This window comes from Meleagris gallopavo, chromosome Z (assembly GCF_905368555.1).
Source record: "Meleagris gallopavo chromosome Z, MGAL_WU_HG_1.1, whole genome shotgun sequence".
Classification (NCBI taxonomy): domain Eukaryota; kingdom Metazoa; phylum Chordata; class Aves; order Galliformes; family Phasianidae; genus Meleagris; species Meleagris gallopavo.
The window spans coordinates 44,524,593-44,545,977 of NC_139435.1; the positions used below are offsets into that span (position 1 = coordinate 44,524,593).

Here is a 21,385-nt window from a genome sequence, read left to right on the forward strand (position 1 = left end):
CACTGTGGCTTTTCTTTTTTCTGGCTGTAATTTTTGATCTTTTGCAAGTGTTGTGATTCTTTCTGCTATAGCTTTGGCATTGTGCCAGTTGTTCTGAGCCCAAACCATTCTTAGTGGGGAAGGGCAAACACTGTACCTTTTCAGCTTTTCAGTAATGGGAGAAGTCAAACACCAGTGTTTCCTGGGCAACTGTGCTTGCCACTGCTCATATCTTCCCCAGTGTATAGCCTTCCTGGCATATAGCTGAGAGATTGCTTCGCAAGACTTCCCACCCACAGTATCAAGTATCTTCCAGCTTAGAGCTTTGCTGACATAGTTAGCAGGATTCCTTCGTTTTGGAAGGTCTGAAGGCTATCTCTCAGCTACATGACAGCCTGCTATGGGCAGGGTTGCCCCTCAGCAGATCAGGCTGCTCAGGGCCCCATCCTTCCTGACCTTGAACACCTCCAGGGATGGAGGATCCACAATTTCTCTGAGCAGCCTGTCCCAGGGCTTCACCACCTTCTGGGTGAAAAATTGCTTCCTAACATGTAGCCTAAATTTTTCCTCTTTTAGTTTAAAGCCATTCTTTTTGTCCTATTACTATTAGACCATGTAAAAAACAATCCCCCTCCTGCTTTTATAAAGCACCTTTCAGGTAATGGAAGCTTGCAGTGAGACATCCCTGGAGCCTTCATGCTAAACAAGCCCGATTTTCTCAACCTTTTTTCATAATAGAGATGTTCCAGCCCCTCTGATCACATGGCCCTGTTCTGGACCCACTCCAACAGCTCCAAAACAAATCTTTCTGTGCTGTCGCCCCAGGCTTGGACACAGTGCTTCAGATAGGGCCTCACAAAACCAGAGCAGAGAGGGACAATCCCTTCCTTTTTCCTGCTGCCACCCATCTGTTGATGCAGCCCAGGATACAGTTGACCTTCTGGGCCTCAAAGGTACACTGCTGGCTCAAGTCCAACTTTTTATTTACCAGGATCCCAAAGTCCTCCTCTGCAGGGCTGCTTACAGTGAGTTCTTCCAGTCTTTACCTATGTCTGGGAATGCTGTGATACAAGTGCAATACCTTGCACTTTGCCTTGCTGATTCATGTGGGCCCATTTCTGATCCCTCTGGATGGTGTCCCTCCCTTCCATTGTGTCAGCTGCACTGGTCAGCTTAGTGAAATCATCAAACTTACTGGGGGTATACTCAGTCCCACTGTCAATGTCATTGATAAAGATGTTAGAAATACCAGTCCCAAGATGAACCCCCAAGGGACACCACTTGTCACAGACCTTCATCTAGACATAGAGCTGTTCACACAACCCTCTGGCTGTGACCATCCAGTCAATTATTTATCACCCAGTAGTCCAACCTTCACATTCCTATGTCCAGTTTGAAGATAAGAAAGTGTTGTGTGATCATGACAAAAGCCCTGCACAAGTCCAGGCTGACTATATCAGTTGCCTTTGTCCACTGATGCTGTCAGGCTACCATAGAAGGCCACCAGACTGGTCAGACAGGATCCGCCCTTGGTGAAGCCATGCTGGCTGTCTCACATTACCTCCTACATGTGCTTCAATGTAGCTTCCAGGAGGGTCTGTTCCATGATCTCTCCCAGCACCGAGGCTAGAACAGGATGCTGAGGTTCACAAGAAACTGGGATCTGATCCAAACTGGCTATGGGTGTCCTGTACTGTATAATGACATGGAGAACAATAAAACTGGGGAGAGTTGGCTGAGGGGTTGCTGCTGCTTGGGAATTCTCTGGATGTCAGTGGCTGGTGAGGAATTGTACTGTGTGTCACATGTTCTGTATATTGTGGGGTTTTAAAATCATTCATTATCCTAATATTAAACTGTAGCTCAGCCCCCCACAAGTGCTACCTTTTTTTTTTCCCCAACACTATTCCTCCTTCTCACAGTGGGTGGAGTGAGTGAACAGCTTCGTAATGCTTAACTGCCCGCTGCTTTAGTAACAGCAGCCACTGCTGCATCTCTCCCTGGTATGGTACAATAAATCACATTTGTAATTCTTGCCTGATAAATTAAAATCAACTTCCCAGTAGTTTGTTATGATTGCAAACTTGAAGAAAAAAAAAAATCGAAACGGTCAAGCTGTAATGTTTTGGAACAGCCTCTGAAGCAGCACGGGAGAGACAACTGACAGTGGAGGCAAAACTAAGCGGTGAATGAAACCGCCCTCCGTCCCGCAGCGCCGCCGGGGCGGAGCAGGCGGCGAGCCCGCCCCGGAGCAGAGGAAAGGCCGTGCCTGCCGTGCGCCCGGTCCGGTCTCCGCGCCTCGAAAGAGGAAGGGCGGCGGGGGAACGGTGAGGCGCGGCTGCCGGCTTCTCCCTGGTGAAGGGGTCTGACTGCCTTGATTGCAGACAGCACCTGGAGGCTGGACAGGTAGCTGGGAACGGGCTTACGCGGAGAACTGCAGGTTTTTCGCTGAATGTTGCTTTGCCGATTTAAGTAAGGAGCTCTGTTTTTTTTTTTTCTAGGTGGAATACCTGTTTTTTGTTAGGGGCGGTGTTCGCACGGCCAGAAAGTGAAGTGCGCTCCACTGAAAAAGAAAAGAAAACAAAAAACAGGTGGAGGGTAAGATGGAGGAAGCAGAAGAGGATGACATGGTATGTGGAGACTTGGGGAACGGACTTGGGAGAAGACCTGGAGGTGTTTATGAAGGGGAAAAGTTACAAAACTATTCACTCAGATCTAAGAAGGTATCTGTGAAGGCTTACAACACTCTCTCATCAATAAAGGGAGTGGAAGAAAATGATGCTACCTCTCTTCCCTGTTCCAAAAGAAACAGCTTTCATGATGGATCATCCAAGAAGCCTCTTTCTAGTTTGACTCGACAAAGTAGCTGTGGTAAGGCTAATCTGGAGTTCACTGTTCATCAGGAGAAGAATTCCTGGCAAGACAGCACTGGGGCTACTCCTCAAGGCATCACCAAAATTAGATTCAGCTGTTTGCCAAAGCCCTCAGAAGCTGTGAAGAATTCCATGTGCATGTGCCTCACATGCTTCTTGGGATCCAGTGCTTCTTGGGATTGAGGGCAAAGCCTTCAGGTCTTCTGTCAGTGCAGCTGGCATTGCCAAAAGTGCAAGAAGTGCTCTGCCTGTTGGAGGCAGCCACATAGTCGCTGCATCTGAGTCTTCCTCTGCAAATGCTAACAGAAAAATTGCCTTGCAGTCAGTCAGGCCATGGCTCTTCTTGGTATAAAATTGTCCTTGTTAGTATTTGGTATTGACTTTGAAAGAGAAGTCCTGTGGTAGAGGACAATATCATTGTTCTCTAAATGAGTACATTGCATTGATTTGTTTGGGCTCCTCCTTTAAATATATGTTCCCAGAGACCGCATCTGCGGTTTAGGGCTAAATATTCAAACTCCTGTTTGCTGTTTAGCTGGAATTTGTGAGCTGGCGTTGTTTAAGAAGTCAGTTTTAGAATCTACACATCTCTGTTATCTCCGTGTTGGCATTGAGGTTTTATCTGAAGACAACACTACTGTGAACAAAATCAAATACAGGAAGGAATGTTCTTCATACTTTAGCTTCTTTACCTTACATTTTTAGCCACTATTTGTATTTTGTCTGAAGTATTTCCATGTAACTTGCTTGTTTCTCTCCTTTACGATAAGTCTGAACTATCTTTAATATATGCTAAGCCATGTAATTATTCTTTCTTGGTTTCAGCAGTGTCAGTGAGAGGATGCTGCAACTGCAGTGTAATGCTGGTTGGTTTCACTGTTCTCCTGCCGCTGCTCTCTGTGATGCTGTCTTGGCTGTAGGTCATTCACACAGCAAACATGACTAAGTCCCACATGAACCCAGCTGATTTAGCAGGAGGCTGCATGTTAATGTATTTCTCTAATACTTAGTTGAAGAAAAAATGATGCCAGCAGGAACTGCTTGGTTATACAAATGTTGACTCTTGCTAGATTGCGTTGGGTAGAGTTGATGAAAAGTTGCAATTCAAAATGAATCTAAAAAGTGAAATTATTTTTGGAGTCAAGATGTCCTTTTTAAATTAAATTTTATTTTTAAATAGAAAGTTAAAACTTAAAATTTCCCTTCATGACTGTCTTTTTTTCCAGTTTTGCTTCTTTAACTGTGAAATAATGTTTCTGTTTATGTATTTCTTAGGTTTGCTTATTAGCCCCAGAAGTTAGGAAAAAAAAAACAGCATAGGGATGAAAACTATCCCTATGTTTCCCGTTTTCAGGTTAAAGTAAATTTTCATGTTTTCACTGTCTCCTCTAAATCTTACAGAATCCAGTAGTGAGATGTCAAATGAGGAACTAAAGCAACAGCTTCGAGAAGCCCTAGAGGTTAGTAGTGCTACTACGAGCGCTATCCTTAAAATCTGCATTTCAATTTAATGTGTCACAGCACAGTGTTATTTCAGCAGAAGACATCTGTATGTTCAGAATCTTGTATGAATGTGGGTTCTTGAAACTGGAGCACGACTTGGAAGTCTCATTACATTTTATGCCAGAAAATCAGAGTGTGAGATGCAGCTTATCCTCTGACTTTCCATGGAAAAAAATATTTTTAAAGATCTAGAGAATGTTAGAGGAATTATGCTCCTTTTCTAGCACTTTTTTTTTTTTTTTTTAACTCCTTATTAGACCCTGAAAATCAGAATAGTCTTGGGACTTTTAATCTTGCTTTCATCAAAATAAGAAGTAACCTTACTGATTTTCAATCAGACAAAAGTAACAAATTGGCACTGCCCACAAATACAACTCCAGCATCAACTGGAAGCAACAGAACAGGAAGAACCGTAGCAAAGTGTCTTGGGAGGCCAGAGATGAACAGTCAAAACCTACATAGTTGTGAAGGAAAGATAACTATTGAAAGCAGTGAATTTTTGCCTACTCACCTATTTTCACCTAGAAAAATGCTTCCTTCTGAAGGGAGGAATGTTGCTCACTTCGTGTAAGTGCTCTAGACCTGTGCTGATATATGCAACTTTATTAGCAAGGCAAAACTACAGTATATAGTGGCTTATTTTGTTCTGTTCTCCAAATATACTGGAGGAAAACAGAATGGATAGTAACAAGTATTCTTTAATGATTTGGCACTGGCATGCACTGTTAACATTTCTTCATCACAAGCAAACTGTAAGTAGAGAAAGAATCATAGAGAATAAAGATTAGATTTTTTTGAGGTGAACAAATTTACACTGCTGTTGTAGTCAAGGTTTTAACAAGATTATATTGGCTTTTAGTCAGTGTATCTACTTTATTTTGCTTTAGGAAATTGAAATGTTGAAAGTTGAGCTTGAAGCTGCTCAAAGAAAACTTGAAGGAAAAGATGAAGCCCTAAAAATTCTGCAGAGCATGGTAGGAGTTGTTCAGAGATCATTTGCTTACTTACTGGTAAAGGAAGGAAGCAAAATCTTTCTCCCACTCTTCCTTGTCAAGCCTCCCAAACCTTGTAGTCCTTCTAAGGCTATAATTTAAATTGTTGAGTCAGCAAATTTATCCAGACTTGGCTCTTACACTTTACTACTTTTTCTGCTTTTCCCATTTGATTGCACTTTTTAAATATTTATTTCAAAGATAATATGGCCCTTTTCTAACTTCTGCAGGATATACTGTGAAAACACAGTTATTTAAGAAGACTTCACTGTTTTAGCAAATTCACAGAATTTTATCTTTGAGGATCCTTGAAAGACTTAGGAAATGCTCTCTTTTTTGCAGTTCTTTAAATTAGTGATTTTTCCAGTGATGGAGATTCTGCTGCAAAGCAGAGATACTTTCAGTTAATTAGTCCATCTAAGCATTAAACACTGCATCAGTCTTTTGTGCATGGGTTGTAATATTTTAATGTTGTTGATGTTGAAATTAACTGCCTACTTGCATAATCCATTTATAGTTCTGCAGTTTCCACCCTCAGACATTTGTAATAAGTCACATCTGGATTGAGTTATAGGTATTTTGTAACCAAATTTTCTGAGAGTTGATATTGTGGAAAATCCTTAAAGATACAATCTTTTTATAAATAATGCTGTATTTTTTTTTTCAGTAAAAGAAACTAGGTGATCGAAACACAAGCTTGTTATGCAACATAGCTATTTCACTTCTTGAAATTAGACTGAGTTGCTAGTATCTAATACATGCTTCTGGTTAACCGAGAGCACGAGTCTTGCACTGATGTAAAACTGAACATTGGGATCTACTTAATTAAGTAACATTTGATTGATCTTTGCTTTTTCTGCAGGCAGTGTTTAGTAAAGCCACTAGTCATACAAAAGCAATGCTTGAAAAAACAGAGGAAGAAAAGAGAACTTTAGAAAAGGTAAGAGTGCAGTTTTCTTTCATACCTGCACAAAATCACAGATGTTCATTGCTATTTATAAGAGTGGTCACACTGTTTATTTGAATCAATACCAATCAATACCGAAGTTTTGGCCTTTTTTTTTTTTTTTTCCTAAAGTGATCTTATTCCTTTCTAGAAGGGAAAATGTCATTCTGTTACTCTTTTCCCACTACACTGCATACTAATACATTATACCTGAAAGATATTAGAGTTCTGTAGTTTTAATTGCTCTCTGTTGTGAGTTTTACAGTTGTTTATATTGAGTTGTTCTATTTCTTAGTTAGCATGGAACTTCCAAAACAAGCCTAAGGAATGACTATCCAATGTTAATAGGGAAAAAGAGGAGTAAGAAAAAGAAGGTGTTGAGCTTCATTAAACTGTGTTTTGTTTCTCTTGTTATGTGCCCTTTCCACAGAATAGTAAGGAAAGAGGGAAATGTGACTGCATGAGTTTCCTGTTGTAATAAGCCACTGCAAGCATTGTTGCATTCAGCAGAGTCTGGAACCTGCAGATTAATAATGCACTAAATCATTGTTATCTGCTGCTAAATTTATTTAAAACAACATAGATTGTCATGGTAGGAATTTCGATCTCTGTCAATGCCAAATATAACACCAGCAGTTGCATTTCTTCCTTTCATTGTGAGAATTGTAATGAATTGCTGCTGCCTTCTTTTGCCTCTGCAGGAAATTAATATTTTGCAATGGGAAATTGAATTTGATCAGGATAGATTTAAAAACATAGAAGACACGTGGACAGAAAAATATGACAGGTATTTAATTTATGCTGCATTTCTTTATCCTTCTTTTTCTCCCCTTTTCAGTGCTTTCCTAATTTCCTTCCTGATTTGAGAAGATTAATCTAAATTTCATGCTTGTCAGATTTTTATTTTTCAATTACAACCACTACAGTTAATAAGCCTCTAATTCTTTAGTTGGGTGGCTTTGCTAGTGAGTTTTCATTTTCATTCTTATACTTTATTGTGTTAGCCAGCAGGAGCCAGAGTGTCCTTATTTACTTTAAATGTAAATGAGGTATGGAAAGTAATAGTATTTGCTTGCATGTGGAAATATCATTTTCAGGTTAATCATTGCTTTACTTCCTTGCATTGTAGATATGAGCCTAAGTACGGGTAAAACTGAATGCTTTTGGGAGAGGCTGATGAAATGGTTCTTTGTTTAATTAAGACTTATTCAGAAAGGAAAGAAGGTGTAGTTATGCAGGCAGTAGAAGCCAAGGCACTACACTAATGATTCAATTGCAAACATGGAAAGCATAAATAGCAGTCTAATTTATTTAAAGTATAACAGTATCTCTGGCATCTGCGCTTTAGAGTTACAATTATTGTAGTGGAGTTTCTTATTTAAAAGTTTCCAAATTTGAATCAAGGAATATACCAAAAAGATTTTGAAACTATTCATTTACAAGGAAGATTTGCTAAGATATTGTATCTCTTTCATCTCTTAACTGAGTTAAAATGCCAAGGAATAACTTTTTGAAATCTGTTAGGAAGGTACGAAGTGTTGGGAGCAACAAAACTACAGCTAATGGTTGGAAGCTAGAGGTGAAAGCTTCGGGAAAGCCACAAGGTGTGGGTAAAGACAGCTTTGCAAAAACATATTCCAGTATCCAATACACTCAGATGAGAAGAATATTTATTTCCCCTTCTTCATTCAAACAAAATATTTCAAATTATTATTCAGCTTTAAAAAAAATGTTGCAGGATGCTGCAATTACAGGCAGCTGAAGAGAGTGATACACCAAAAAATGTATTGCTTTAACACTTAGGAATTTAGATTACCACTTTTCAATAAGGAAATATATAAAGGAATATATTCTACTCTCTGATGTGCTCTCAGTTTGCTACTCTCAGAATAGTATCAAGATACAGGAAGTTTACTTTCTAAAATGAAGACATGAGCCACATTGTCATATGTCCAGTTACAGTTTCCTCTTTTCAAGGAAGCAAAAGGTTGCTCAGCAAGTGTTTCAGAGTTTTACAGTTACAATTTTTATAAAGTTTCTAACAGCAGTACTTAAACTTATCTCCTGTTAAACTCTAAAGCTAGAGGCACTGTGTACTTCCATGTGAATTATTGTCTTATTACTATTTTTTTTTACACTCACTTAAGCACACATGGGCACATTTAAATTGATAGCATAAGGGAGTGGTTTTACTAAAAGGGCCAGCCTGTTTGAACAGTGTGTTATCAGGATTGCAAAGAAACCTCCACATAAATGCAGAGATTCTTACTGTTGCTCCCTGCAGAGAGAGCTTGCAGCTTGAATGACCAGGAGCAACTCTACAGAATCTGGTGTTACGTGGTCTCATTTCTGTGCCCTGGAGGTTCAGTGCCCACCAGACCAGCCCTAGGCAGATTTGCTCCCACAGTGTACTGTGGTCACCAGCCCCTGCATTATTCAGAATATTTGGTTGATTTCATTTGTTTGCCCAGATGAAGTTCATTAGTCTTTAAAAGGAATCCCCCATCGAAAACTGCTAGCTATGTAAAAGGTCCTTCCATCTTTATTTCAGAAGGCTAGTTATGAGCAGTTGCAGGATTTTTATTGGACTCTCACTAGCAGATTCAGATCTGGTAACACATTGCTTATTATTGGTACAAATATTATTAGGGGAAAAAATCAGGAACTTTTGCATTAAAAAATCCACAGGTGAGGAAACTGCTGATGTGTGCGTAATATCGAAGTAACACTCAACTTTTTTTCAGGCTTTTTTTCTATCTTTTTAAATCTAATTTTAATTTGCAGAAATATTAGATACAATGTTTAAACAGGCTAATGTCTTTTTTCTTCCATTTGATTGCACATTTTAAATATTTATTTCAAAGATAATACGGCCCTTTTCTAACTTCTGCAGGATATACTGTGAAAACACAGCTCTTAAGGAAGCACTGAAACTGAGAACAGAAGAAGTTAAAACTCTTAAATCTGAAAATGCAAGTAAGATGCCAGCAGCTCCTCCTCTTAATGTATTGCTTTCTGGAATAATTCAGGAGTTAGCTATGAATGAAAGTTTCTGTCAGGACAAGTCTCTTTTTATTGGCAGCTGGTATTAGTGGATATTCAGAACCCACTTTAAATAGACTGGTAGTATTTGTTATTCTAGTCGCATTGTCACTTGAAAAGGAAGAAAACAAAAAAAACTGACAGGACAAGTCAATGAAGAAATAGACCTCACCGCCTTAGGGGACTCTGGATGTAGAAGGGAACAACCTTCTGCATCTGTTAATGTTCTGTAGGAAGGGAGCAGCAGGCCAGCAAGGCACAGGATGTCTGTGCTACAATTAAAATCAGCACTACAGAGGCATACTCTGTAAATCTCTTGCATCCAGAGGCATCTCTGTAAATGGATCATCACATCCAGGAAAACACACAAGGAAAAGCAACTGGGATCTGAGTTTCCAAATCTACATAGTCTCACATTATCATACCTGATACTTACACTATAGAACTGTTTTGGTTGTTTTTTTGGCTGTAGTTGAACTCAGAAATTAAGAAATCAGAAGAACAAACTTTAAATTATTGTCCTCATTTATTTCACAGTCTTGAATCAGCAGCTCTTAGAATTTCTTGCAATGCTTGATGTGAACAAACAGAAGATTGTTCAGGAGAACATGTCCATGAATAAAAGAGACATCACAGATATTACAGGTCTTGAAGTAAGTATGAAGTCTGTTTTTTGAAATTGCTGATGACCTTGTGTTCCACATTGTCATCTGGAAATCCATATTCTTTATGATATAAAAGCAGGCTGCATAATGTGATGTATTTACTAATTTTTCTGGAAGTGCTCAGTCTGGAAAGATTACAGTGTAAGACTTTATTTCTTTGCTTCAGCTTCAGAGTAAAAGCTAGAGAGGAGCAATGTCTGCAGGAGTATGTTTACATGCAGACTTACTGGAATGCAGTTGTGGTTCTTCCTATGTCGTACAAGCACACTACTTCTACTGCCTTGATTTTCTTGAGTATTTCCATATAGGTAACTGCTGAGTAGAAAACTTAAAGCCTTTGTGGTGCTGAATTCAGATTAGTTAACTGGCATAATTAGTATCACAAAAGTACTGTGTTAGGACTAGACATGAAATTAGTGCTGAAAAATAGACATCACGTGTGTCATTGTTAATGAAAAAAACTGATGTCCAAATCTTTGTAGCCTAATTTTCCTAACTCCTACACTCCCTCTGCACCTTCAGGATGTTTTTGCTAGTCACTTGGCATTTCTTGGATTGCATTCCATATGCAGATATGTAACTGCTGGTTTGTTTTGGATTTTAAGCTGGCAGTTCTTGGAGCCTGCACTTGCAATTCTTCTGTGGGGCAGCCTTGTCCCTGTGCTAAAATGGCAGCTGTCACTCGAAAGCAAATTCTTCATCTCAAGCAAGAGGTAATGCTATTTGATTTAGGTATGAGCAAGGAGTGAATACAAGAGAACAAATTTGTACAAAAACAAGTACAGCCATAAACACTCTCCAATGGCTTGCACAAATTGGTGTGTTTTATAACAAGAATGCATCTCAGAAATAATGTTTGTTTGTGATGTCCTAATTGTTGCTGATGTAAAAATGTTTTGCTAGTAAAAAAAAAAATCTTTCTTGTTCTATTTCATTCTACTGACATTTTTTATTATGATAATACGCACACTCAAAATGCATACACTCTGTAAATATTTACACAATGTGAGCATGAACTGCCACTGAAAAAGAAATTGCTCCTTTTCCCTTCTTTCCTGGCACTGTAGGGGTGTTCCACCCCTTTCCACCCCTCCTTTGTGTTGGCATTAGCACTGAGCTGACCTTGCTAAAAATGATGTATTTATATCACACTTAATACAACAAAATGTTTTCAAGCCCATAAAGTCTCTAATTTAGTAAATATATAATTTTAGATAGAAGATTTTTTTCTTTTCATTAGTGTTTTGGCCTGCAAATGTGGTAACCTTTTTCACAGTCCTAATGCAGAAGTCCCCCTGACATGCTGATTTTGAAAATAGGTGGAATAGAATAGAATAGGTTCACTTCCATCAGAAAGGGTCTTCCAAATATTGAGTCCAACTGTCACTATTTTGGAACTGACCATAATTAAAATTCATCAATAAAAACAGTGTCTGAATGCATCTTAGACAGGCATAAGGCAGCAACCACCTCTCTAGAGCTATCACATCTCTTTTGTACCAGGGTTATGATACCTGATAGAAATACTGTTCTTTTGCTGGCTGGCAGCATAGCCAATGCAGTGGATAGGTGGTGTTAGTTGCAGGCACAAAAAAGGATTTAAATACATACTTCAAAATATATTTCTTTATGTAGCAAGAAATCCACTGTTCTGTTTCTACTTCCCTAAGTGGAATCAATCCATTTGACGTGCACAGGGCTGCCTTAGGAACTGCTATGGTGACTTGGTAACATGAAAGTGCTGAACTGTGCTAATGGCTTCAATCTGTCTCAATTTAAATTTTAAACCTGCTATTGCTTCCAAACTGCTTAACATACTGTAAATTTTCTCTTAATTAAAACCAGATTGAACTTCTGATGAAGAGTAAAGATGAAGCTTATATAATGGCAGATGCCTTCAGAATTGCATTTGAGCAGCAGTTAATGCACAGGAAGGACCAAGCTCTGAGGCTTGCAGAAGTGATAAAGATTAAAAAGGAAACAAAATTTATAAACTGGAGGCGACTGAAAGAGGATGGTAACTGTATCTATAATGGTGGACTAGAAAAAAAGTCAGCTGATGGACATGGGCAGATATTTTTATTGCATCAGATGTGCGGTTGTGGTCTAATGGCTAATAGATTTCTGAAGAGTTCAGAAAAAAGGAACAAATTTATGTCAAAACTGTACGTACCGTAAGAAACGCAGCTGGTAGATCACAAACTTCTACCAGAAGTTTCTTATGTAGAATGTGCATGTATAAGTGGATTATTACAGTGTCATTATATAAAAATGACCATAGAATTGATGATACTAATCCTGCTTTTAGTGTAGCCTTTTTTTAATTATATGCTCATGAGCTGTATTATGCTAGAATAAATAATATGTTATCCAGATTAACAATAACATGTAGATATTAAAGATGTTAGAAAAACACCACAACAGCACAATAAACTAGCATCTGGAAAGGTTAGCTTGGCTATTTAAGATGCTATCAACCATTCCGTTTTTATTTTTTCAATGAAGCCTGTATCAGGAAGGATAAAGGCAAAAACTGAGCTTTTACTGGAATACTACTTTTTTCTGTGTGTGGTTTTTTTTTGTTTTTTTTTTTTTTTTACTACTTCAATTTTTCATTATTTGTGTTGGCATTAATATTTATTCTTCTACTACTACTCAACATGATCATATACAATCCCTCTGGAAAAGAGAAAGACTTTTCATTATCCTTTTCTTGGTTGAGAAAAAAAACTAATGAGAATTGTTTAAGTGCTTATGTCATGGTCAAAACCATAGCAAAAGTGAGAAATAGAATGTACTTCAAAATGTGTTTCTGCTAGCCATTGATCTGTGGATCCTCTGGATTCCTTGGACATCTCCAGGGAATCATATTAAAACAGGATATATCTGCAATATCTGTTTCCCTTTTGTCAGTATCACTATTTCACAGATCATAGAATCAACAGAATGGTTTGGGTTGGAAGGGACCTTAAAACTCACCCAGCTCCACCTCTTGCAGTGAGCTGGTTGCTTCCCACCAGGTGAGGCTGCCCAGGGCCCTGTCCAGCCTAGCCCTGAGTGTCTTGCGTGTTCTAAGCTCCATGTTTTGATACAAGCATTTCATCATTTTTATATATTTTAATCTTTTGATAAATCCTACAGACTGAACTTATAAGGCTACCAGATGCTTAAAAACACATTGCCATGAATTGTTATTTAGCCAGAGGCAAGATATATATAATAATTTTTATTTTCAATTTGCTCATATATCTGATAAAAGGTCTAGGTAGCTTTTAAGTGATGACAAGAGTGGTGCTGCATATTAATAACCTGCCCTAAGATGTACAGTAGAAGCTGTAGCCTGCAGTGCCCTTCTAAGAACATTGCTCAGAGTTCAGTTGGATGCACATTCATTTTATCCAAAAACAGTTTTTCTTTGAAGTATTTCCACCATTCTCACACTTTCTGTTGTTCATAGGGTCTGTCAAGCTACAAGGGAACAAGAACAGTCTGGGACAGAAATTATCAGGCCTGCTCTCCTCAGATGCTGACAGCAGGAAAGTTGAAGAACTAGACAACCCTCATGAAATCTTGAAGATGTTAATAGATTTGGTTAGTATTACTTCTTAAACTAGACTCTGGGAGAACAAACTGAGCTGCAGAGTTTTTATTAATAAAAGAACAAGGTAAAAATGAGACAAGGAATCTTGTGTGGATACACATTTGCACGTACCTGTGGAAAAGCAGCTTCCTATGCCAGCATCACTACTGCTGTTAAGTGGTCTGGACTGACAAGCTACTGTCATTTTTGGTTGCTGCCAAACTCTGGGTTTGCCACCATGCCTAAGGAGCTTTGACATCATTCTGACATTGTTTTTCTGATCTTTTCATATGCTGGACATGGTGATTCTCATGGCTCCCTTCCAATGCGAAATGCTCTATCATTTACGTTTACATTTACAAGGAACGTTTGGATTTTGTATTTTGTGTTGAGGGGACATGGATTAGAGAGTACTATTGGTGATAGGTGGATGGTTGGACTGGATCTTGAAGGTCTTTTCCAACCTTGGTGATGGTGTGATTTTGTGATACGTGGACTCCCTTGCTCTCAGCTGACAGCTTCTTTCTTCTCTTTCTGTGGCCAACTGCAGGTAAATGACAAAGAGGAGGCTCTGGCTCACCAGAGGAAGGTCAGCTACATGCTAGCTCGTGCAATGGAGCTGAAGGAGGCGGCACAGCAGACGGAAGGCCAGCCTCCCACTGGGCACGGAGGCAAAGCCGTGCAGCCCTGTGGGCCAGCAGCACTGGGACCAGCCTGCTGCTGTGACCTGGCTTCTCCGAGCAGCCTTTCCTCAGCTTCCAGTGGAAACGGGTTCCAGAACTTGGTTAGACAGCTTCGAAAATCACACTCCTGGCCTCGTGAGGCTGCGCCTCACGAGGAAAGCGATCCGTGTGGGAAAGCATGCGAAACTGTGGTGATCTCGATTTAAGCCGGAATAAATTTTTTTTTTCAAGGGGAAAAAAAAAAAAAAAAGATTTTGTGGACACGTCTGCAAGCTCCCCCGTCCACACGGGCGGCTACGGGGTAGCGCCGATGCGGCAGGCGGGCGGCTCTGCGCGCGCGCAGAGTTGGCGGGTTCCGTCCCTCCCGGGGTTGGCACTGCGCATGCGCCGCAGGGCGCGCAGGGAATCGGGGCGCCGTCCCGGAGCCGGGCGGGGGTTGGGCTACTCGTGAAGTGAGCGCCGGGGGGAGGGGCGGTTATCTGTGCTGCTGTGCCGGGAGGGCAAAGGGGGAGGAGGTGGTGGTGGTCGGACTGTTGCCGTGCCGAGGGAGCGGCCTGGGGTGGAGGACAGCCGCGGGATTCGCGCACGGTGTCGTTCTGCGGCCTTCCGCCGCGAGCTGCGCTGTGTGAAGCAGCCCCGCTTCCTCCCCAGCCGAGGCGGCTGTGTGAGCCGGGCCTCGCTCGACGCTGCGGCTCTGGGTACCTTGGGGCGGCGTGCCTGAGGGGCTCGTCTCGGTGACGGCCGTGGAAGTGCTGCACACGGTCGTTCCGGAACGAAGCGAAAACAACGTGGTGAATGTTTGTTTGTGGTGCGAGGCGAGCTGCCGCTGCTGCCAACTGCGAGTTGCAGCGCTTCGTGCAGCTTAGGGCAGACGCGGTGCTCGTAGCGATTTGCAGACATTATCTTTTTACTTCCTTCTTTTCAGTTGGCATTGCTGTCGGATGCAGAGTTTAATGGACGTGCTTACGCTGCTCAAGTTAAGTAAGATGGATGGATGGATGAACTGGAGTGCGTGGGCAGCCCTGTCTGTATTCAGATACAGACTGCAGTGGCAGAAAGCTGTTTCTTGGTATGCCCTGAAGAAATTACTCGTGTGCAGGAAGGGATCTAGTTGGCTGCCTGTTAGTTTCTGATGCTGTACTGCTTAGTTTGTCCAATACAAATGTCTGATCGTTAATAACGCAGATCAGAGAAGATCAGAATGTTAAGAGAGCACTGGTCTCTGTTGTCTGAGAAGTTATCTTTCAGACCTGATCAAATAGTCATGTTCCCGTGACTTGTTTCCCAAAGCTGAGCATTACAAGCTGATACCTCCAGTAGTGGTGGCACTGTGTGCGGTGTCTGTTCAGGTGAGCAAGTAGGGGGTTGGATTAGACCTTTAAAGGTTCCTATCAACTCAAACAGTTCTGTGATTTTTTTTTTTATTTTTATTTTATTTTTTTTTTTTTGAATGGGTTCTTCAGCCATTGGGCCTGTTTTTGTCGGTACTGGTGATGTTCTGGAGCAGTGCTGATAGTCATTAATTGCTGTCTGACATTTATTTGTGGTGTGAGTGGTGCTATTTTCTGGTCAGAAGAGTGATAGCGTGTGCCACTAAAGTGAAAGGAAATTCTAGTAGGGCTGAGTATGTTGTCAACGTAAATAGTCTGATTGGGTTGGTGATAAAATCATAACACTGGTGACCTTTTGTGTTGTTGAAATTGTGTTTCAACAACATCCATCTTTAGGTGAGACAGTTTAGTGTTTTGCAGTGTGCCACATAAGTTTTACTTATGTGTCTGAAAACTTGTAAATTTCATATTTATCCCTTGATTCAGCAAGTAGGTTTTCTGGCAGCAGCTGCTATGCTTTTGTGGTTCAATAATATATTGTATTGCTCAGCAAGAATATTATATCTTTTTATTATTGCTTTTGTATGTTGGCACTTAATTATTTCTCGTTTTTCACTCCTTGTTGATTGCTGGTGAACTCCATGGGTATCTTACACCTAGGCTTTGGTTGTTTTTTTATGGCTTTTATTTGTTCGTTGGTTCCTGGTGGTATTGTTTCTGCCTGCAGGGCCTACAGTTTTCTGGTTTCTGTAAAGGTAGTGAATTGAAATAATGTATCATTGTGATGATACAAAAGACTCTCGAGATGACAACAATAACTGTCTTAATATTAAGCTAGCTTTTAGAATTGAAGAACTGTACATGCACTTGTGTTTCTTTGTTTCTATACCTGATCTTGTTTTGTTCCAACACACTCCCTACAAATACAGGCCCAGATTCTTTGATAATGTTTGGTTGTGACTAGATTGAGATCTGGTAATGGATATATATATCAAGCACTAGACATTGTTTTTCAGGGATTTTTAAACATCAGAAATCTGCTTGTTATTAGACGTAGAACTGGTTAGCAAACTGTGATGAATTTGACCATTTTGCAAGTTCTTACTGAAAACTATTAACTGCCTGCATTTAGAGATACTATGTTTGATTTTTTAAAAAAATGGCAATCTATGATATAGTTTGATGTTTGGCTGTTCTCTAAACTAGCAAACTTGTAACGTCTTTTTATTTTAATAAGACTGCATTGAGAAGTCCCTAACAAAGTATTTTTTGAATCTCAGTATATGTATTATTAGAAATTGTTTATGAAGTTTATAAAAAGTTGCCTATAAAGTAGCGACTTTCTTAAGTCCGTGGACACACTCAGACTTGTTACATGGTCATCTAAATCACAACATTTGCTTTTCTTAGGTAACTTTTCCAGTAAAATTATTGCCTCTGTTTCTTAAGGTAGGGTCCAATATAAAGTGCAATGTTAGGAGTTAACCAGTGACCAAGCCTCATCTGATGGGGAAAATAAAGTAGGCAAGCTTTCATCATTCCCATTTGTTCTGTTTAGGCTTGCTTTGTGCTCAGCCTCAGTACGCAAAGAAGGGTGTCAGATCAGATGCTGATGTACTTGTGCTAAACACTTAACTGTTCAGAGTCAATCCTGGGACTACTGCTGTTCTGCTGGTGTTTGGAATACAGAGTTCACTGATTGATGACTACTACATAACAGTTTCATTGTTAGATTTCTTGTTAATCAGCACGGGTAAGATAGGTAAGAGCATTTGTACTGTAAACATGACTGGGGGGTTTGCTCATAAGGGATTTAGAAATGCAAGCATTAGCTTATCTCTTGTAAAGCTTGGGGATGGATATCTGCAAGATTGGCATGAAAGCAGATGAAGGAGGCAGTTTTGTGGCACTGCGATGGTCCTGTTTTGGCTAACAGCTGTGGGAGTGAGCGGTTAACATTTCAGTATGGAATCTTGAAAGTCACAGGACCCAGAGTAACAACTTTTGCTTCATTAACTGTGAAATGAATATTAAGTTAAAACCCCTTAGTATGAAAATGAGCTCTAAGGACAACGTACCAGGCATATCTGACTGTTGTACTTGACTCTCAACAAAACTATGTTAAATGTCCTTTTGGGGATGGGGAGCCCAAAAGGTTAGGATATAAGGGAAAGTTCCTTTGGGAGTGGGAAACTGTTGAAACTGTTCAGTGGAAACCTGGGGGGTGCTGGCAGGAAGACATCACCTGTTTGCAACTGTGAAAGTCCTTGTCGGGGAGCTGTGGCCGAGAAAGTCAAAACTGTATGCTTTACATGACACATGGCTAAGGAAGAGCTCTGAATGGGAGACTTAGAGTGAACTTGTTTAAAAACAAGCCAGGTGCTTACCTAGAGAAGAGAAAAAGTAGTCTAATGTGCATTTTTGTAATAAAGTAATGAAAAATATTGAAGCTTAGAGATGTTCTATCAGCAAAATAAAGGCTGTTAACTGGTAAATATGGAATTTTGCCAAGTCACGTACTTGGAAGCCCTACTGATAGGTGTGCTCTGTTCTTTAGTGAAATTAGATATCCACTGAGACATAATTAAGTGTGTGATGAGATCTAATGACTTGTAATCATTCAAAATATTTAGAATGTGACCTATTTCTATCCTTAAATGTTTGAAAACCGTCTTTTGTGTGTTTCTGTCTGAAGAAATGAGCACCTCAAGGCTTCATTTGTTATCAGGCCTTGTAGCTTAGTCACAGGGCAGAGAGTAAAATGTCTAAAAGAAATAATAGACTTTTTAAGCTCAGTTTAGTACTTCCATTTGTGAAAGTAAGTCTCCAGAACTGGTGGGTAAACTGTGTCACCCAATTTAGCAGTAACTACCTTCCCCAGTCTGAAATGTCTTTCTGAAAAAAAGAGCTTTCTCAGGTCTTCCCCTTTAAACTGCCTTCTACTGTGTTAGAAACTAGCTGTTAACACTGTGCTGTAGTCATTTTATGCTTTGGTTATTCTGTTTTTGAGAAGAACCAGTACACATTTCCCAGTCCCCTAGCATATAAATATTTATATCTTCGGATGAAAGCATACAGTCTTTGGCAGACAGTGATTTAACCACTGCTTAAAACTTAAGGCTTTCTACTTTGAAAGAATCATATGAAATTGAGCCAGTAGGAATCTCAAGTTGTGTGCCTTACAGTACTGTGAAGGATTTAAGATCTCAGAGACCATATTTTAATAATCTATAATCCAGTTGGAGACAGTACTGGAACAGTATTCAGATAATAGAAAGTGTGTTTGGGAAATAGCCTCTAGCAGAAGGTGCGTGCCTTTCAACCCTTGGAAAGTGGCAGCAGCAAGTAAGGGATTGATTCAAGTCCTGAAAGTGTCTGTTAGGTGCACAGATCATGCTTCCCTGTTTTTCTGCCTGGTGGGGATGCTTTGCTACTTATCTGCTTCCCCTTCTGATGTGGTGTCATTCAGTTCTTATGTTTATGCAAAGGCCTCATCTCAATGAAAACTAAGGAAAAAGTTTAACAAGGAAAAAAAAAAATTGTTATTGCTTCCTGCTCGGTATAACTGGACAAATCAAAACTGAACAAATCAAAACTCACGTGATGTAAGGAATGTTAAAAGGGCAAGTTGTCTGTGGAACAGTTCCTCTAAAAGCTGCAGTGCAAAGATCTGTGTGTGTAAACAACTGCAAACACTGCTTCCACACCCAGCAGTCTCCTTCCTGTGTGCTCATGCACTTTCCCTGCCCATATAAAACTTCTGTCTTTGTCGCTTGTTCTCTTGATGCTTTTAGGCATGGGGTGGGACTTTTACAGAAATTGCTATGTATTTTTAAAAATACGGTGATGCTGCTGCTAGCTTCAGATGGTAAAATTCTTGAAACTCTTAAGTTTTTCAGAGTGAGTGCAATTTGATGAAACAAACAGCTTCAACAGCTTGTTTTTGTTCAAGGAAGCAAACAGACATTTAGCAAAACTGTATCACCAGAACTTCTTCACGGCTTCCAGTTCACTCCTGTTTTAATGTTAACGCTGGGATTGGCTGTAAGCAACTATAGCTAAGCTAAAAATGTAAGATGATCTGATTCCTGAAACATTACATCAAATGAGCAGGATTTTAGTTTTATGATGATAATATGTATACAAGTTTGAGAACAGAAATATGAGAGATAGGTAAGAAGGGATTACTGCTTGTCTTTCCTATTGCTGTAGTGGTTTTGGGGAGATGGGAAAGGGAAGAAGGAGAAGAGATGAAAATTGGCTTATAGAAGAGATGAAAATCTTCAAGAAAGACTAGCTAAATAAGAAGAAAAGTGTAATAATCATTTAAAGTCATTTCAGCTGTTCAAAATACTTTATTACCTCAGATGGAACCATTTTATTCTAAAGCTACATGGAATTATGTAAATGTGATAATATTGCCTTAGGATGAGTTATTATCATGGTACATTTCTGAGCTTCCTCTGAAAGTAATGTATACCTTATACTCTGATGTAATTAATGTTGGCATAAAACTTCAGTTCTTTTGTACACTCAATTCTTATCCATGTTTGATAGAAATCGCTGTGATGTGTGGAATCAGACTCTATAGCCACAAAGTAGTTATAAAGGCAGGTATGTGTAATCAGTGCTGCACAGGCACCGGGTGCAAGGTGGATAGCTCCTCCTAACTTGCACACCGTCAGGAAAAAGCGTGCTACAAATATAGGCTGAACTAATACATAATCAATAGTTTCCAAGAATTCGGATATGTATTCCTTACATTCCTGAGAACCCATTAACATGTGGGCCCCTACTTCACACGTGCTTAGTGAGTTGTGAAGGTCTCCTCCTGGTGGTCGTGGGATGAAGAATCCTCATCTTCCTCGCAAAGTCTTGTAGTCTTTCTCCCTGTTAACTTTTGACCCTGCAGGAGGGGCAGCTCCTCCCCCTACCTCCCCAAACTGGTTTCTTACTGCCCTGTGGACGTCTAATCACCTCACTGCCAGACATCCTCAGGCTGTTCTCAAACCTTATCCTTACAGCCTTCACCCCCCCCCCGCCCCCCCCCCCATTATCCCAGACCCAGTGTCTGCCATCCCTTATTTTTCAAACAACTTCTACATTCTCACTTCTGTAAACTATCTCTAACTACTCCCCCCCCATCCTTAGTCCCTGTGAAGCTTTTATTTCTCTTTTACTCTTTTACTGCAGAGCCCTTCTCACCCTTCAGTTGGGGCAAAAGTGTCTTCTGCTCAGCTATTTGGTGTTATAATCAAATAATGCAAATAGTATGTGTAATTCAAAATCCATTATTTGCTCAGAATGAAAAATGCTATGCATAATCCAGAAGTCTTTTAAAGTGCAGGGTAAAAATAGTTGAAATTATTACTTGCCTCTTCCTGGTAAATTTTATGAAATATCACAGAATTCTTTGTAAAAGCTTCAGATGTCCCCGTGGTAAGTAAATAAAACTCATTTCAGAGGCGATCCTTATGTCTTCTTTATTGCTGGTAGCCATCTGTTTTGTTGATGGTTAGGTTTTTTGTTTTGCTTTTAAATTATTGTGAATTTTAATGTATTCAGCATTCTGATTACTGTAAATTCAGAGCTTAATTTACAGGGATGTAAGTTGGTGTTTTATGTACAACTAAGAGTCAAGTAGAAGGATTTACAAGTCCTTCTCAGGACATTGTGCCATACTAGAACCTTTCACTTTGTAGGCCTGTTCTTAAACAAAAAAAAAAAAAGTGGATGACTGTCTATCCTTTTAGAAATTTTCCTTTGGCTTTTTGTTGGATTAGGCAAGAGT

General features: G+C 39.9%; 2 protein-coding genes across 4 annotated transcripts in view; both read left to right on the forward strand.

Moving 5' to 3' along the window:
* Window positions 1–146: 146 nt before the first annotated feature.
* Window positions 147–14,474, forward strand: CCDC125 (coiled-coil domain containing 125). 3 transcript variants are annotated; one of them, XM_010726108.4, is made up of 12 exons: window positions 147–2,385; window positions 2,481–2,850; window positions 4,254–4,312; window positions 5,243–5,329; window positions 6,210–6,287; window positions 6,995–7,080; window positions 9,187–9,269; window positions 9,873–9,988; window positions 10,606–10,713; window positions 11,846–12,017; window positions 13,458–13,591; window positions 14,131–14,474. In XM_010726108.4, the coding sequence occupies exons 2-12, from the start codon at window positions 2,583–2,585 to the stop codon at window positions 14,467–14,469; spliced, it is 1,530 nt and encodes a 509-aa protein (XP_010724410.1). In that variant the 5' UTR covers window positions 147–2,385; window positions 2,481–2,582; the 3' UTR covers window positions 14,470–14,474. The 3 variants fall into 3 exon arrangements, with proteins under 3 accessions (XP_010724410.1, XP_010724411.1, XP_031413226.1); XM_010726109.4 differs by lacking the exon at window positions 5,243–5,329; XM_031557366.2 differs by lacking the exon at window positions 147–2,385 and having other exon boundaries at window positions 2,481–2,609.
* Window positions 14,475–14,629: 155 nt separating this feature from the next.
* ZFYVE16 (zinc finger FYVE-type containing 16) overlaps window positions 14,630–21,385 on the forward strand; it is a 34,283-nt gene continuing 27,527 nt past the window's right edge. Inside the window, 2 exon segments of the mRNA XM_085214225.1 lie at window positions 14,630–14,715; window positions 15,189–15,238. The gene's annotated coding sequence lies outside the window, so the exon portion shown is untranslated.

Coding starts and splice junctions, on each gene's coding strand:
- CCDC125 (XM_010726108.4), top strand. CDS start 2,583: ATGGAGGAAGCAGAAGAGGATGACATGGTATGTGGAGACTTGGGGAAC. Junction 7,081..9,186: donor TGGACAGAAAAATATGACAG/GTATTTAATTTA, acceptor TAACTTCTGCAG/GATATACTGTGAAAACACAG. Junction 9,270..9,872: donor TCTTAAATCTGAAAATGCAA/GTAAGATGCCAG, acceptor TTTATTTCACAG/TCTTGAATCAGCAGCTCTTA.